This window comes from Stegodyphus dumicola, chromosome 1, assembly GCF_044657685.1.
Source record: "Stegodyphus dumicola isolate Sdum_Otavi_A_Nest chromosome 1, ASM4465768v1".
Lineage (NCBI taxonomy): Eukaryota > Metazoa > Arthropoda > Arachnida > Araneae > Eresidae > Stegodyphus > Stegodyphus dumicola.
Genome location: NC_140768.1, coordinates 274,298,837 through 274,317,309, shown reverse-complemented (window position 1 = coordinate 274,317,309; position 18,473 = coordinate 274,298,837). Strand labels below are relative to the sequence as shown.

Sequence of the window (18,473 nt, the reverse complement as noted above, 5' to 3'; positions counted from 1 at the left end):
TGAAGATGTAATGAGTAAATAAAAATCCTCTAGAATGTAAATGCTTTCTTTGATTGTTTAGTTGATATTTGGCCATTTTGTTCCAAAGAACTTATCAGCACTAATTTGTATTAATTTTGTTGCGTAAGATCTAGTTGATGTTGCGAGATTCGGTGCAAGTTGAAAAAAGGGTTTATAGACGTTCATATTCATTAATTTTGTTGCATAACGTGTAATAGCGTTATGTTTGATTTTTATTTGGTTTCATTGTCAGGTATTGCATGTTTTTTTTTTTTTTTTTTTAATAGCTGATGCTTCACGAAACATTCCGTACTATATTAAACATTAAACAAGATATACCGTGTTAGATTTGAAAATTTTTATTGTTGTTTCTTGAGAAACTCGACAATTGTCTCCATGACTACTATATTTTTCATCCTATTTTAGTGTATGAATGCAGTCTGTTGATTTGAAATATAATCATTTAATAGTCTATAAAGAAAATCCATTCTTTAGTTTTATCATTAACAACATGTTTCAAAATAACCTTATAATAAACACTACCAATTCAAAAAATATTCTGTTTTATTTTCAGGTAATAGTTCACCATAAAATTATAATGCATTGAAATATCAGGAAGTTATAATAATAAAGATATTGAATTTTAGAAAACAGGAAAGTTTTCTGAAATGTATATATATTTCTTTAGTGATGTGATATATATATTTCTTTAGTCAATGAATGCTACTTATCTTGTGTGTAAAATCACATTACTGTCTATTTTGACTCTTAGCACCAATGGACTAGCAGATGAGATAGCTGAATACTGGATGTTTGATCAAGGTACAAATACTGTTGAATGGATTAGCTGCATGGGAATTTTCCTGTTCTCCTTATATATAAGTGAATACAAGACAGTTTCCCATTAGACCTTCTCAAAGGCATCCCTTTTGCGTAAGGCAGCTAGCTCATTCTATACTTTACCTAGCATATATAATTTTAATATGAGACAAAATGACATAATTTTTTTACATAATAGTTTAATGCTTTTAATATCTCTCTATGTTTGCAGTAGGTGCTGCTTAATGTGATTACATTTGCCCATTTTTGATAATATAAGATGATGAGAAAAGTATCTTTTAAAATAGGAATTGAATTAACTATAAATATAACTAGCCACTTTCTTAACATTTTAATTAGGAAAAATAAAAGTTTGTTTATCAATTGTTTACAGTCTTCATTGCAAAAGTTCATTTGAGTAGTCCATAATGTTTCTGAAATTTATTGGACCAATTCTATACCTATAATCTTAATACTTGGAGGGCATCCTTGTTTAAAGAGATTTTGCCAATGTAAAATCTGAAATTGGGCAAAAATGCAAGTGTATTTTGGCAAAGATGTTTTCAGGAATTTTTACCTCCCTTTTGAAGAAGAGGGAACTGTGCTGAAGCCCTTCCAAATCAATAGCTATTGAAAATTCGTATGAAATTAAGTTTTTTTTTTTTTTTTTTTTAAATTTTATTGTTTTGCGCTTTTTTCTAAATGCTTGATTAAAATCATTTTCGTTCTTCAGTTTAAGAAATTTATTGTATAATATTTTGATTATATTAACCAAATTGAGCAAATAAAATTACAGCAAATGATGCATTTTTTATGTTTCCATATATGAAAGAGCAGAACTTAGAAATTCAATAGCAATATACACGACATCAGCTGCAATACATTAAGCAGTGTCTACAGTATGTAGTATATATAGAGACAGTTAAATGTATAATATGTTTATAGAGATCTGTAATTTCTTTCTTTTAAAAATCAAAGTATAATGTTAAATGTATAATATGTTTATAGAGATCTGTAATTTCTTTCTTTTAAAAATCAAAGCTTATCAGATTGTGATCTAAATCAAAATTTTCTTTCCAGTTGAACTAACTCCAGATTTACGATTAAACTGGTTAGATGATATTCCCTATTTCCACTTTGGGCGAAAAACCTATGTTTGCCATCAAGGAAAAGATCTGAATAAACGTCAAAAGGAAAATTATGCTAAAGAAAAAAATGAAAAGGTAAAATAACATTGTTATATTTAAAAATTTATACAAAAATATCACCTCTTGGATTATATATATATATGTGTGTGTGTGTGTGTGTGTGTTTTTTTTTTTTTTTTTTTTTTTCTTTTAGTATCAAACTGATCATGCTTTTGGTAAAGCATATTCCAAGAACCAGACAACTAAAAAAGTTAATTGTCCAGCTGTAATTAATGTTACCCGAATGTACAGGATGCCTCAGTTCAAGGTAGAAGTTTATTTAACTTTTTGTTCTAAGATGGTCTTAGTAATTTTAAGGAATTTTTTTTTAAGGAAAAAATATAATTCTGTCATGTATGAGCAAGATGTATTGAAGGTATTCTATGATAAAGTATACATACTTTTTGACATAAAAACAAAAGGTATTTTTAGAGTCACAATGTAAAAAAGAGAAATGATTTTTTGTGTCTCTTTATTCAACATATTTTTCTAAATAGTTTTTTTTTTTTTTTTTTTTTTGGCAAAAGAGGGTTTTTAACGGTAATATTTTCCTAAATAAATAATTCAGTAATTGACATGCAAATAAAATGATGTTTTCAGGCCAGAAATAAAGGCTTTTTATGCTAATTATATTCTAACCAATTTGGTACAAATAGAAATAAGTTGTTCAAAGTGAAGTTTTATTGGTTATGTTTCTTTGAAGAAGTAATTTGATCTATTGTTATAAAAATGGAAGATTCTTTTTACAGCTTTTTTTAAAGGAAAGAAATGAGAAATGACTCCTCTTTTTTTTTTTTTTTGAATAATTTGCTATGAACAGAAAGTTTTTAAAATTGAACCTTTATCAATAATTAGTTTTAGATGACTGTGCTGGAATTTCTAAATTTTACTGTGATAAATATGTTTAAATTACAGGTAGTGCCAACCCGAAAAAGAAAGATTATGATATCTCGGAAAATTAAGGAAAAACTAGCCAATAAAGATAGTATTGCTGGTCAAGAAGTTTTCATGTTTAATTTACCTAATAGCCAAGATCATCAAAATCATCTAATGGGTAACATGGCTGCAGTAATAGAACCTATAGATGCTAGAGTGTGGCATTTCATAGCTTCTAAAGTTAAGAATGGAAAATGCAATGCCACTGTAATTGCAGAGCTATTAGAAGTATACGTTTCAACTGAATTGGGAGAAACTGATAAAACGCGCAGACGATTTTATCCAGAAATGGAGGCAATAAGGAAAATAATAAGCCAAGCAAAATCCGATATTAGAACTAGTAAAATTGACCAGGAAAATACAGAAATGTTAATAAATAGCTGGGATACTTCCAAGTGTTCTGTTTTTTTTAGACCATGTACTGAAAATACATATGATGGTACTGAGCCAAATGACTTTACAGATTCAAAACTAAATCTGCTATTTGTATATCAAAGTGAAGAAATGAAAAATTTATATGTCTTATATGGTTCTAATCTTGTTCTTCTCGACGCGACCTATCGAACCTGTAAGTATGCTCTCCCACTTTGTTTTTTAGTTGTCAAAACAAATGTGAACTATCAAATAGTGAGCATAATAATTACACAAAATGAAACAGCCAAAGCATTAGAAGAAGCTCTTATAATTATTAAAAATTCGTCGCCTCTCGTTAGACCAAAATATGGGATGGTTGATTTTGCAATGGAAGAAATTACAAGTTTGGAAAATGTCTTTACAGGAATTAAGGCTTTTATATGTAGTTTCCATCGAGAGCAGGCATGGTCAAGATGGGCTTCTAAGAAAAAGAATGCAGTGGTTCCCAAAGAAGAGCTTTTGTGTAAATTACGTGCCATAGCAAATGCTCCAACTCAAGATGAAATGGTTGCAGCAATAGAGGTATTAAAATCATGGAACCAATATGAAGCTGTGAAAGATTATTTTGAATTAACATGGTTCAAGGAAATTGAGAGATGGGCTTTGGCTTACAAACCAAATGACTTATTCATAAACTCGAACAATGGTGTTGAATGAGGAACTAAAATATAGATATCTTCAGGGATATAAAAACTGTATGCTGTCTGAAATAATTAAGATCTTGGTTGAGAAATTTCTGCCAGAAAGATATAGAATTTACGTCAGAAAAAATCTGAGTATGCTTTCGCAGGCCAGATTATACAATGAACATGTACCAAATTATTTAATCAATAAGCCAAAATGGTTAATGGATCATATAAAAACAAAATTAAGAGCTGCTGAAGTTTATGTGGGTAGTATAAAAAAAAATTCACATGGCTTCTTTAAAGTTTCTTCTGAAACTAAGCATGATGCAGTTTATTCTGTCACGTTTGATGAACAGAAACAACTGTGTCAATGCACATGCTTAGATTTCAGAAGAAACCGACTGCTGTGCAAGCATATTGTGTTTGCTGGCATGAAGTTTCCAGCCTGGAGTTTGGAATGTACTGCAGAATGGCTATTTTCAACACCTATTTTCAAAGTTGATGAAGATTTAGTCTCGAGAAGTATTTCAGGCACCAGAAAACGAAAATATTCATCAACTGAAACTCCTTCAGGTGGAACATCAGATAATTTACCCACCATATCTGAAGAAGCAACGTTGAGTAAAAAAAGAAATTTGATCAATGAGTGCGATGCAAATTACAGATCAATTCGGTCACTCCTTTGGAATTTAGATAGCGAAAATTTACACAATGTAGCCAACTCTTTGAAGGAGATTTTAGAGTCTGCTTCAAAAACAGTTATGCGAGATGAAAATACTGGTCTACCGCTTCAAATTGAAAAAAAAATTAAACTAAAAAAAAGTAAAAGAATTGTCAAGAAGTATGGTCAACTAAACCTCCATCGCCGTAGAAATACCAGAGTTGGAATAAAGGTGGATATACATAAAGAAACCATTTCAGTAGATGGCCAGTAATTAAAATTAGTATGAAACCTAAAGCAGGCTACAAAGAGCCTTTGGCAAAGGTGACACCCCCACCTATGAGTGGATAATAGATAAAATCTCGGGGACTTAAGATAAAATCTCGGGGACCTGCATGCCATGGATACACTAATACTTATTTTCAAATAAAATAATAAATTTCATACTTTTAGGATAATCTTAAATACTGAATATTATCATACTTGAAATACTTTAGTATGTGCATTTATTTTCGGATTCTTCAGAATTTATAGTGAAAAAACTGCTACAACTATATACTATCAAATACCAGATTTCAGACAATTAAAATTGACGATAATTCAAAGTATAACATATAAGTTTTGTACAATTCAATAAACATAATACATGTTATTATTTAGTAATATTTATTTCCTGAACAACTTTACAAACACTTATTTGAGAGTCATATAACTTATTTCTATTCAATAATGCTGCAGCTGCATTGATTGTCACGATCAAGACATATGAGCAATATAGTATTTAATGCACTCAAAACTGAATCTGGTAAAGACTTACGGCATATTGGTTACCAAATGCATCTAAAGCAAACCAGTATGCAGGGTTAGTTTTACAGGTTCACTTGTTTTCAAATTAGCAACTCTGTAAAAGTTTTACTCTTGGTTGTACTGACACTGCCTGTTCTTTCTCATATCTAATTGTAGTTATTTGGTTGTAATATGCAGTAAAGGTAAGAACACTGGTATAATATGCTGTAATTTTTATGTTAGATAGCCCAGTTACATGACTACAACATTTTTCCACTACTTTTTTTACACTGTAAACTCGGTTTAGAAAGTTATTTTCCATGATTTTGGGGTGTTGTATAAAACATATTTGGAATAACTACAGTTAAATGTATTCATTCAAAAGAGGATATATTGTCTTGCTGAATCTTTTCCTGTACTTATTGTTTGATTTAATATTTCCAATGTGGTGGATTGACCATCATGGAATCATAGCATCCAGTAGATCTTTCAATATAACTCCATTCAGATATTCACATTTATATTATTGTAAATTAACGTAGAAGACAGATATTCTCAGTTCATAGTGCCAAAGTGTTTTTTAATAATGCTAAAATACAATTTAAAAAAAAAAAAGATTACTCATGTTATGTAGAATTAATGTTAAAATTCCATACAAGAAACAAGCATCGATTAATTGTGTTATATAGAATTAAAGAATAAACAGTCAGGTAGAAATTTATAAATGCATAAAACACAACAAAAGGCAGGGCTGCATTTATTCATCCAGTTCATTGAAAAAGTTGTGGCTTTCCTAGACCCCTACCCCTTGTTGAACATGTAGGTTGTTTCGAATGTTGTCATGAGTAACTAACATAAAATATAATTTTTTCCCCAAATTAGTATGTTATAATTTTTGAATAAAAGAAGAGTGAGAGAAGTGGTTATTCTAGCCGAAATAAAGTGTGCGTCGAGTTCCAGTAAAGACCCAAAAATGTCATCTGGGAAAGCTGAGAAAGGGGAAACGAGCTAGCTTTAACCTGAGTCTAGAGATGCATATAATACATACACACAATACAGATAAGTGTGAGTAAACTGGTGCACTTAAATTATAACATAAGTCACAAATGTACATTACAGGTAAAGCATGTCAATTTAAATAATATGTGTATTAAGTATGGCCATAGGCCATTTACAATTATTTGGGTCATTCACATTATAATCGTAAACCCTTATAACAGGGTTGTCTTCAAATCTTTAAATTCAGAAAAACTTCTAAAATCGTAATTTTTTCTATAGAAGAATTTCTATCCTCAGAAAAATAAATGTTAAAGAATTGAAATATAAAATTTGTGCATTTTATGCAGAAAGTAAAAAGAAATTCATTATTTCATTATAAATTTAATCATAAACAAAAATCTGCTTAATATTTTTTAACAATAATAAGAGAATTTCAAAGATTATTTCAAGTATTTCATTTTGATGTCCAGTGATATTAAAAATTGTTTTAAATTTTGACTTACAGATGCCCTAGAGGAGTTGCATGGTATCTAAAATTTCTGTGAAACACAGTTTGAAAACCTTCAGACTACTCGAAAACTTCAGATTATATGAAAAAAGAAATGCAGATGTAAAGAGCAGTGATTAAAAAGTTTTAATGACCAAAATATTTTCATTCCATCAGATTATTTGTGTATTTTGAAGAAGACACAATCAGATAATAAGATCACAAATAGAGGATAAGTTTTTTTTTTCCTTTTTTTTGGGGGGGGGGAATTATTGCATATACCATACATTTTAACATATAGAATATTCTTGGATTGTCTACTGAAAAAAGTACATAATATATGTAAATTTTAATATATAAGAAGTAATGCAAATATTTCAATAAATGAATGGATAAAAAATGACCTTCTTAAACAACCTCATGTTTAAATTACTTAGAGGAATTTATGCGATTTAATTGAATATATGTTTTGGAATGAAAAATGTAAACAGCCTTAATATACTTAATAACTCGGATTTGTAATGCATATATTTTTATTTCCAATGGCAGACAAAAGTATTTATACAGACACACTATCAAATAAACACACACAAACAAATATATCACACACTAAATAAACAGAGAATAAGGAAGCCTATTTACTACTGCTTGAACATACTCTAGGCTTCCAGTAACAGCCACAGAGATCCTGTACAAAGAGAGCCATGCATTTTGCAGATGGTGGAGGTTCGTATCTTGGGCTTTTATCACAAAGGACGAATACAGAATTTTTTAATCAAAAAGTTTTGCTGAATAATGACGAGTTAAAATACAAGCTATTATGATGGAATTAGCCTTTGGGTATCGGAAATGAATATGTAGTTGAAGAACGAAGGTTTGCTTTAAATTACAGATTTCTAATACATTAATTTAATTATGTGTTTTAAAAATATCATTTTAATATAATATTTTTCTAATACATTTATTTTATTATCCAAAATTATTTTCTAATTAACAGAAAGATACAGCATAACTTTCAGTGATCCATTGTCAAAAAAAGGCTTCTTCTGGACAGCTTAATAATAGTACAAGGAAATAAGCTTATTTTATGCATGCCTTGTGGCATGAGATAATGAATTTCTGAAGTATTTTAAAAACTGTAAAAATATGTACATATACCATAGAAATGATTTTTAACACTAAATAAAATTCAATACGTGCCCATAGTAAGATCAACTTATGAAAGCTTTTTTACCAAACTGGAAATCATTGCATAAGGAGGAAAATTTCCAAAACCCATTTTTTAATTTTTATAATATGACTAACGATAAGGTATTGCTTTTTGATCAATAACATGGGTTGTTTGAACTAATAAAGAAAAACAGCTGAATGCGCATATTAGTAACCTTAAATTGCATCAGTATTACAGCGAGTTAATTCTAAATCACAAAACACTTCTGTAAGACAGTCAGACACAGCTGCTACAAAAAATTTTCTATGGAAGTGGTTGTCTTAGGTGATATTTGATGTCAATGTTATTAAATTACCACTTTTGTTATCATCATAGTGTGATATGCATCTCTCTGTGTATACATTTTGAATCTGAAATAATGCATTCAGCATAGCATATATACTTAAGGGATAATTGGGTGTAAAGAAAAGTCAATAAATACAAATTTATTCGCATACAAAAATAATTGTATGGTTAAAATGTACACAAAATGATGAAAATACATAGTTTTTTTATTATTAATTACCAGATATAAACAGCGCATAAATCTTAACACTAAGCAGGATTATAATTTAAAAAGAAATCAATAGCAAACAAAAATCCACAAAATATTAGTTCACTTGAAGCACTACACATCTTAATATCTGCTGCAAGAATGAAAAAGAAACATGTGCCTACATGAGAAGCAACAGAAAGAAATTGGAGAGTATGGTTAAATAATAAAAACCAAATCCTTAATATCATCTACTGACAGAAAGAGAACAAAATGCAAATAAGAAGCAAATTTCTTAAAAGCTAACAATAAAGAAGAGATTAAAATTAGGATGAACTGTCATATTTTTATTGACATAAAACATCAGATGCCGCTTGAAATCAAATGTTAAGTGAAGTGGTGCCCCCACACCAGTATAATTTTTCGATGTAGAGAAATGAAAATCGTAGACAAAACAAAATTTATAAATTTCTTACCTCCAGACATAAGTTTGTGCTGTTTAGTACAAAATTTCAGACACGCATCTCAGCTGTTCGGAGCAAAATTTTAACGCTGTCTTTGCTTGATCATTGTATATGAAACAACACAGTCAGAGAATATTATAGATATTCAAAGAAGGATTCAGTTGGTATTTCTCTAAGATTATATTACATATATAAGAAAGTGCTTGTGTGGTATAGTATTATAATGTTTATAATAACACATTATACTATATTTAATTTTTTTACTAAATCAACCCAAGTTTTAAGGCCCGTTTATTCGTATATATATGCACACACAATTAAGTACACAATATATTAAAATAGATATATCACCTAAAAAAGATATATCCCCATGAACAAAACAAAAATTTTGGGTCATTCAAATAAATAAAAATTCAGTGATTCTTTTGCTGTGTTCTACCCAACGTAATTATTACTTTAAATCGTACATATACAATCAGTAGTCTAATATATATTTTACAATCAGGCATTATTACTACTTAGTCAACAATACAGACATATCTAAATTTTCATTATTGTTTACACTCATTACATGCACAATTGCGGTTTTTTATTTTAACAACAGAAATGAACTAAACATATCAATTCTCTTGATCATTGTATCAGCAATATGAGCAAGTTTCTGTGTATCATACAGATTTATTCGCATTGCGCCCAGTCTCGTATACCGCAAAAAAATAAATAAATAAAATAAAATATGAAGGTGAAGGCCCTTTTCCGTTCCGCAAAATTTCCACAATTCCGCCTAAAACGTAAACAGAGTATCGAGACTTCGTAATCGATTACAAAGTGCAAAGCTATCAGCTAGTCGTCATCGATGGGGAAAGGAGACTCTTGGCCATCCGAAAAAGCGGCGCCCAAGCAATTCACCCTTCCGATAATCAGACAGACAGACAGACAAAGTAGACAGATGTCTTGTTTTGCACCCGCTAAGTCTTTCTGCACCGATGGGCGAAAAATCAAGCATAGGTGCGAAGGAAAGGTATATAGAAAGAGGGGCAATTTCGTATTTGAGGAGAGTAAAAAGGAACTTCGTACATTTTGTACGAGTTCAAAAGGCCAGAAAGAAAAGATGGGACAAAATGAAATTTAAATTAAATGGCCCAAAAATAATAGAGGGCAAAAAAAAAGGGCCTATAGAAAGAAAAGGAAAAGAAGTAGAAAATACCCTAAAATACGATTGTGTCCATGAGTGTAGTTAAGGACTTCATCTGCAAAAATTCGTGTCTTTAAGAAGCAAACTTTAGCTAAGTTAAAAAAAAATAATAAATGAATGAATGAATGAATTCCTACATGGTAATGTGTATGCCGTTATCTTGAGACCTAACAAGAAAAGACATATATCATCACAGAGATGTACATAATATTTTAACTAAAGTAACATTAAATAATACCGTTCCCAAAAAATTCATGTATATTTCATAAAAACAGTAATTGACAAAATCATAAATCCATACACAGTGTGAGAGCATTTCAGCAAAAATAAATTACACAGTTTATTTTTCTTAAATATTAATTAAATATAAAATTAATTTATTAATTTAACCATTGTAATTTATTATAGTACAACTTTAACAAATTCCGTCACACTGTATTTATATTTGCTCCTAATTCTAAGTTTGAGACCTAAAAAAAAAAAAAAGTCGAGGATCTTAGTTACAAAAATCACAATCTATACTCATCGTTGGTCAAGAGATCCCCATTTTTTCCCTCTCAAGAAATTCCTAAGCACGAAGAGGGGGGCCTCCGAAGGGTGTGAATTGCTGATAAGAACGGACTACTGATAAGGAATGTGGCGTCTGTACGGAATAGTTACGAAAAAAAGAACCACATGACTTGCTACTATTACTAACTATTGTATAATGCTAGAATCTTAGGAAAAATAATAAATAAAAAAAATTTAATTGCACTCTAGTGATAGAGAAACATATATTGTATAGAGAACAGAATGTTACTTATCTGAATGTTCCGTGTCAGGGCCTCTTTTGGATTTCTCGTGTTGATAGTAAACAGCTAACAAAACACCTGAAGTTTCGATGAAGCGAAGTTTCCTTTTTCAATTTGATGAATGAGACATTGCATAGGAAAGGTGCATTAAACTTTTTTAGAGAGTTGAATATATTTACTGAAACAGTTATTTAAAAAATTTCGGAGCTATGTTTAGACACTGCCTCCAGCTTTCGTGATCGCAGCCAGCACACCTCAAAACCTGAATTTCAAGCAGCGCATTACATCGTTGCTATGACGATTTCGTACTTCCAACTTAATCGATGACGCCAGCTATCTGTGATGCAACCCAATGTCATGTGACGTCATGAGCAGTCCCATTCAAACCGTGACAAGTCTTGCCCTAACCGAAGAAATTGAGAAACTTTTATCCTTTCCGATAATCAACACAAATGTAAACAAACATCTCTTTACGACTGGTCGGAATGCGCAGAAATCACGAAAGTGTCTCTGCGCAACTAGTCGTTCGTTAGCATTTTTACCATGTTTGAGCTAACCGTCCGACGTCGTACGGGTAGACACAGCCTTCATTCGACGCGTGGGATTTATTTTGAAGACGGATGTGACGTTTTCTATTTATCATTGGTTTAAGAGAGTCACATGATAACAACAAACACAGAAAATGGCGCCTTTCTTGTCGCGCTTGTTCAGCATACAGAAAAGATTTTCAACAAATATACGTTCCGAAGAACAACGTGGGGAATCAAAAAGGTAACCAAATATAAAATCTTCCTTTGTGTCAGCTGTGATTATTTTTGTAAAATAACAGTTTGGTACTTGTAATTGATATTGAATTGGCCCATAGTAAAGCGTTACGTCATCAATGAATCTGTATTCTACGTTTTCAATATTGTTTACGTTCGTTTTAAGCCTAATACCAAAATTTTAAAAGGATAGTGTTTTTGTTCCAACGGAAAATCAGTTTGAATTATAAAAATATATCATAAAATTTAAAGGGCATGATTTAAAATTTGACAGGTTTAATTTATGCTGGTAGTTGAGATACGGTGTCTTAAATTAAATATTTTAAGAATTCTCATATGGAATTACTTTAAATGTTAGAATGCATTAATGCTGTCTTCCGTTTTTTTCTTTTGGTTATTGTGTTTAACTTCACAGATTATAAAATTCATAATTTATTCATGTGGAAATAAACAGTATTATTATTATTATTTTTGAATTTCATGTACGTTTTTACCCCCTCTTATAATTCACCCATGAAGTATAAACTTATTTTATGTTACTTATTAACTATTGCTTATGTTTTTTTCAAATTATGGCTGGTATGTGTGTTTTTAACTGAAGTTACAAGTGTTTCTGTTACCAATAAAAGCCTGTTTTATAACAGTAGAAATATCAAAAGCGAAACAAAAGAATACCAAATTAATTATTCTGGCATACGTTTTTTTTTGGGTGGGGGAGTTGTTTAATAAAATTCCGATACTCCTTCCTAAAGTAATGATAGGATGATAACATTTATATAAAAATCTGCAATGAAAATAAGAAGGGCTACATTATATTTAAGTTTAAAAGTTTTCTTTTATTTAGTAACATTTAATTTCATCAGAAGTAGTATATAACTTGTACTGTTTTGTCTTGCATATTAATTTCAGGATATTTGAAAAGAAGCATTAGTAGCATCTAGAAGTTTGTGTTTACACCTCAATGGGCTAGTAGCTGATTTTTAAATTCAACTGTTTACAGAAATTAGAAATAATGGGGATTAGTCTTTAAAGCTAAATTAACTCATTGTGTAGACTTCTGTTTAAATGCATGCATTGCATTATTTTTACTTAATTTTAAATAAAAAGTAAACAATAAAGTGAGTTATAAGAAATCAAAGTAATTTTCATATTTAATAACTTCTAATGGCAGCTGAAAAGATATGATATTCTTTATATGTGAAGTACTATTGATACTTCTTCATATTTGTATGTAGCTGATTATACATGTAATTTTGTTACCGATTCCTTTACCTATCAGTAGTCGAGAAAATAAAGTTACAAAACACTGATAGTTTTTCTTGCATTCTCATGTCTCTCATGTTGCGAGAAAGAGTCTTCATGACTTTTTTCTGTAGTTAATATGCACCATTTCCTTGTAAAATTTCTTCTATGAAAGGCACTTTCTGATGGAAGTAATCCTTATATATTTTGTGTGGAATATTTAATAGAATCTGATGCTTGCAGAATACCTTTACTAAGTAATTTAGCATTTTTGCATTATGTAGAGTTTGTTCAGTGGCGTAGCTAGGGTGGGGCAAGGGGGGACATCAGTCCCCGGGCACAGCATCCAAGGGGCACCAAATTGATGCTACGAAATTTTTTAATGAAATGTTATCCATTCTTGGCACACACAAAGGGGCGCAAATTCTTCAGTTGTCCCCGGGCGCTGGAAAATCTAGCTACGCCCCTGAGTTTGTTATAATACAGCAACTTTTTTCTATACAAATAATGCAGAAAAACAGTTTCCAGAGAAGCTTATTTAAAGATTCTAGGGTTACCAGTTTAATGATAACTGAATTAAGTTTCACATAAGTTCAGACAGCAGATGCTGATGACTATGGATAAATTTCAAAATTTAAATATTTCTTTTATTTCTGTAATCGAGAGCATGGGGCTTAAAATATTAATCACTCATTTCCTTCATACTGGATAGTTCAACAAAACAACAATGCATAGCAATTTAAGTTTCATATTCACAAGTTGCTAGATTATAATAATTTTCTGTTTTACTGAATGTTATACTAACTCACCATGAATAGATGTGTACATCGGGTATGAAATGCTAATGCTGGTGGTAGAACTTTATATATGATAATAAAAGGTGCCTATAGAGTTATTAAATATGTTTTACCAGCACTTAAAGTAATGAGACTAATTCTAAAATTTTTAAAATATTTTCACGATTTATTTTTATTTTGGTATTTAATATATGTATTTTCTTGTTAAAGCAACTGTGGCATTACAATTTCTTTACTTATCCCTTTAAGTTAATAAGCTGCAGCTTACAGGTTTGGTAATTAAGTTTTCCTGTTTGGAGATTAAATGTTATGGTAACTTTAATAAGTACTTTATTTACTTCCTAATTTATTAAAATAAATTTAAATTACAAATAACTAATGCTAGAAGAGTATCAGCATTTTCTATTATGTTTTTTAATTAGTCCTTGTGGCACAGCTAGCCATTTGCTGCAGTAAATTTGTGATTGTCTTAAATGGTAAAATATTAGAAATCTAATCATTATTTCCTATCTTGTTCATTTGTGGTTTTGCAGCTGAGGATGATGGTTCAGTAAAACCATCGAAACTAGTCCTATGAAAATTTTGAAAATATAACGCTGATTTTTGTTGTTTGACTTCGGAATTAGTACTGTTAAATTATTCATTGAATGAAGTCTCCCTACTTGGTTTTCAAGTTTGGTTAATAACATCCTTTGCAAAAACAGGCTTGCGTCATAAAGCAGATCAACTATCATACGCTTATCAGTAATTTATTTTATTTTTCTGCAACTTTTTTCTTTGGTAATAGTTTGCTTGGGCTGCTCAAGACTGAGCAGCAGGTGTAATGAAGTGCCAAATATATTAACACATTAATTTTAAGAGATTATTTTCCATGTTCTAATTATCTATTCAAGAGTCTCAGAGATGCTTTCAGTCTGAAGTGTGAACTTATCTTTCTTTAATATCGATGGCTTGCAGGCAGCATCTTCAATAACTTTTAATTATGTTTCTGAATTTAATATTTTGACTTTTTGATTTGCAGAGATCTTGAACTAAGGTTAATTGCTTTAGCACCACTTAACCATTGATTAATTATATATTAATCCATACAAGTAGCACAGCTAGAACACGTCAAAGATGATTTAGGAAATCGTAGTTATTAAATTATCCCTATACTATTATGCAAACTGAGAAAATTGGGTCCCCCAGCGGCTGAGTAGTTAAGTTGCTGAACATTGGTAGTTTGGTTCAGGGCTCAAATCTCTGCAAAAAGGCTGGCTGCATGAGTGTTTTCATGTTTTCCCCATCTGTAGCAAGTATGCAAGCCAGTTTCTCTTATAAAGTCTTTTAGAAAGGCATCCTTCTCTTTAGGCAGGTAACCCTCAATTGCATTGGTATAATTAAATAAGCCAAAACCAGACCAAGGATAAAATTAATGATTCAGAAATCCTTGAGTATACTATCCATAATAACTGCAATCACTTGTAGTAATAAGAACTATAAATTAGCTTCATGATTCGTTTAGTGTGTAAATTATTTTAATGTAATAATAAAGTTAGGTATTTTAGTGGTTTCTTTGATACATAAATGATGGTCTTGTTTGGGTAGATGTTCATCTTAGAGAATAATATTCAAAATATAAGTATCGGTTTTTCTGTTATCAGCATACTGATCACTTTCAGAGGTGGTTATCATAGAAAGTTGATTGCCAAGAAAGAATTTATTGTGTGTTGAAAGAATTTTGTGTAGTATAAGTTTTGGTGAATTAACTCGTAAACTGTTAGGTTTGTTATAATTAATTAGGTTAAAAATATTTCAGATAATAAACTTAAACCTAGAAACTAAATTGAAAAAAAAATTAAAAAAATTTTAAATTTTGAAATATTAAAATTTTTGTTTAAAATTTTTTTAATGGCAGACTGTTTTCTGAGGCATTAAACTATAATGTGAAGTTTTTATATGTATCTTTGATTAAAAATTTTTCATAAAAGTTTTATTTTTCTCCCTATGTGTTTATGATACACGTAAAAGCGGTAGTTTTTAGTTCCAAAGTGGAATCTTGGGAATTGAGCTTCCACATTTAAATATTGCTGTCATTAATTAGTTAGGTACAGTCAAAAGTCGTTAATTCGGACACTCATAATCCGGACCTCAAAGCTAAAAACTTTCTGCGCATGCGCCGCGTTGACACATGCGCATATGCGTTTATGCGTGCGCGTAAGACTTTTACAACTGCGCATATGCGTGTGCGCAAGCGCAGAATACGTTTTCGCGTGCGCGTTTAGTGTATAACGGACGGTATAAGCTAAAATTATCTAATTATCTATTTCAGTTAATGTTGATGATTGCGTTGTTCCTTAATCTTCGAATTGGATCCGTATTATTATTTTTTGCAGACTGTAAGAGCAATTTTATAAAAGTAAACTTGAACTTTCGATTATGTCAAATAGAATTGCCGATGCTGGAGCTCCCAAAGGATCTACAAAACAAAAGTATGTTTCGATGTCCATCAAACAAAAAGTGGAATTGCTGCAAAAAATGGATAAAGGCATGAAGAAGGTGACAGAGAGGTTAGTGAAAACGAAAAAATTTCAATTGACAAGTAGTCGGTATTCTCGGCACAGCAATTACGGGACTTGAACAGCGGAACTTTGTAACTGAACAAGAAATAATGTCTGTTTATAGAATTAAAGAGAAAGTATTATCACATAAAACGAAGCAACTTAAACAACTTACATTGAAAGAAATGTTTAATAAAGTAAACAAATAAATATTAAGCTTTTTTTTTGTAAATTTTGATACCCTTTAGATCATAATTGTTCATTATTTCAGAAATTACGGTTTCATATTTTTAATTTTAGAATTTCTGCATGCCATCTTACGAGATTTAAACTGATGATCTATAATCCGGAATCGCCGAAGTCCCGACGAGTCCGGATTAACGACTTTTGACTGTATATGTTTGCAATACGTGTAAGAACTGCCTTAAGAGAGCTTTCTAAAGAAAACTGACTCATATTTGTGCTGCATCTAGATAAGCGCCAGTTTAATTTCACATGAAGTATCAAATTCAAGCACATTAAGCAGTAAAGCAGAAAAGAAATATGCAAACATAGAATGTAAAATTAGGTTTTCCATAGAAAACTAGATTAGGATAAATTTGAATAAAACTTTTACTGATGTTGATGAGAACTGACACAGACCTCCCTCCTCTTCTTCAGGAGCAAAGCATTTTTAGAAAATTATGACAAAATTGTGCAAGTCCCTTTTTTTTAATACCTAATTTTATATCTATAAATGATAGTTTTTTAACAAACATTTTGCTCCTAATGGGTTATTGTTGAGTAAATAGTTGTGTATAACTAATTTGTATAATATTATTTTACAGTTTTGGATAAGAAGATATAAATAATCGAAATATAGTAAATAAATTATGATTTTAGCATGATTATTGGTATATATTTTCTAATTCCATGAAGAAAAGTACAGGTGTAAAACAAGGGTGCCAGTGCATGACGATTAGATGAGGGTGAATCTATAGTTCATGTATAAGTAGAGTGTAAAAATCGAATTTACATTTCTAGATGACTGGGTTAAGTTTTTATTATGTTTTTCATTTCATTTTTCTATAGTTTTACATTTTATGTCTCCAAAATGTACTAAGAAACCATTTGAAATACTATGAAATTTTCCTGTTGCTGCATTTGACAGATTATAAAAATTAGTTTCTGTGCTTCAAAGTATCTTAAAATTTATCAGAATTTTCTCTGCCAAATTAGCCCACCAGCGGCCGAGCGGTAAAGTCGCTGAACACTGGTAGTTCGGTCCGAGGTTCGAATCCCGCGAACGGGCTGGCTGCATGGGCGTTTTTGTGGTTTTCCCCATGTGTAACGTGTATACGAGCCAGTTTCCCTTAGAAAGTCCTCCACGAAAGGCATCCCTTCCCTTAGGCAGATAGCCCTAGTGTGCTTTGCCATAATTAAATACACCAAACACCAATCTCTGCCAAATTATTTGTGTGTCAAGAAAAAAAGATTCGAAATATAGTTTGTCCCAAATTTATCAGCGTGTTCTCACATTTCCATATGGCACTGAAAAGAGCTTTTAGTATATATAAGAAGTGGAGGGGAGAAGATAATTGTGCAGCTAGTAAGTTAATAACATCCCGAGATGACATGAACTGGTCGTATTCGAAAATGTTGATAATGTCTGTATTTATATATGTACTAGAAAAATTGTAACTCTGTTGATTCCCCCTGGTTGCTTTTAGAAATGGTATAGGTCCATGCCCTTTTCAGCTATCACTGGTATGGTTCTTGTACTATTTGAACTGAAGGTAGAAAGGCGTAAAGCTTGTTTATTGTGAAAGCACGTGATCTCAGGGTTGTATGAATGGTGACGTAATTCGGGGTTGCTGGCTTAGTGATTGGTAATTTTTTTTTTTGGTATCATGTGCCATGATTATAAAACGATGAGAAACGCGCTTATAAATTGTAGCTAAGTTTGATTTTTTATGTGTATGATTTTCTCAGTTACTCTTTTTTGCTTTTTCCAAACAATTTTTATGGTGTTATTGGATTGAGCATTGGTATTCTACTAATCAGAATTTTTTTTCTCTGAATT

At 30.7% G+C, this 18,473-nt stretch overlaps 2 protein-coding genes across 2 annotated transcripts in view; both read left to right on the top strand.

Moving 5' to 3' along the window:
* Positions 1 to 1,889: 1,889 nt before the first annotated feature.
* LOC118201627 (uncharacterized) lies at positions 1,890 to 5,298 on the top strand. Its single transcript, XM_085807073.1, has 3 exons — positions 1,890 to 2,042; positions 2,161 to 2,274; positions 2,922 to 5,298. The coding sequence occupies exons 2-3, from the start codon at positions 2,251 to 2,253 to the stop codon at positions 4,011 to 4,013; spliced, it is 1,116 nt and encodes a 371-aa protein (XP_085663199.1). The 5' UTR covers positions 1,890 to 2,042; positions 2,161 to 2,250; the 3' UTR covers positions 4,014 to 5,298.
* Positions 5,299 to 11,518: 6,220 nt separating this feature from the next.
* LOC118190867 (folliculin-interacting protein 2-like) overlaps positions 11,519 to 18,473 on the top strand; it is a 214,283-nt gene continuing 207,328 nt past the window's right edge. Inside the window, exon 1 of the mRNA XM_085807052.1 lies at positions 11,519 to 11,839. Within this exon, the coding sequence (XP_085663178.1) occupies positions 11,751 to 11,839 (89 nt within the window). The 5' untranslated portion in view covers positions 11,519 to 11,750. The remainder of the gene's footprint in view (positions 11,840 to 18,473) is intronic.

Excerpts from the sequence above, each read along its gene's own strand:
- LOC118201627 (XM_085807073.1), top strand. The coding sequence starts at position 2,251 with ATGTACAGGATGCCTCAGTTCAAG. Across the intron at positions 2,275-2,921 it reads ACAGGATGCCTCAGTTCAAG|GTAGTGCCAACCCGAAAAAG; the intron begins GTAGAAGTTTAT and ends TTTAAATTACAG.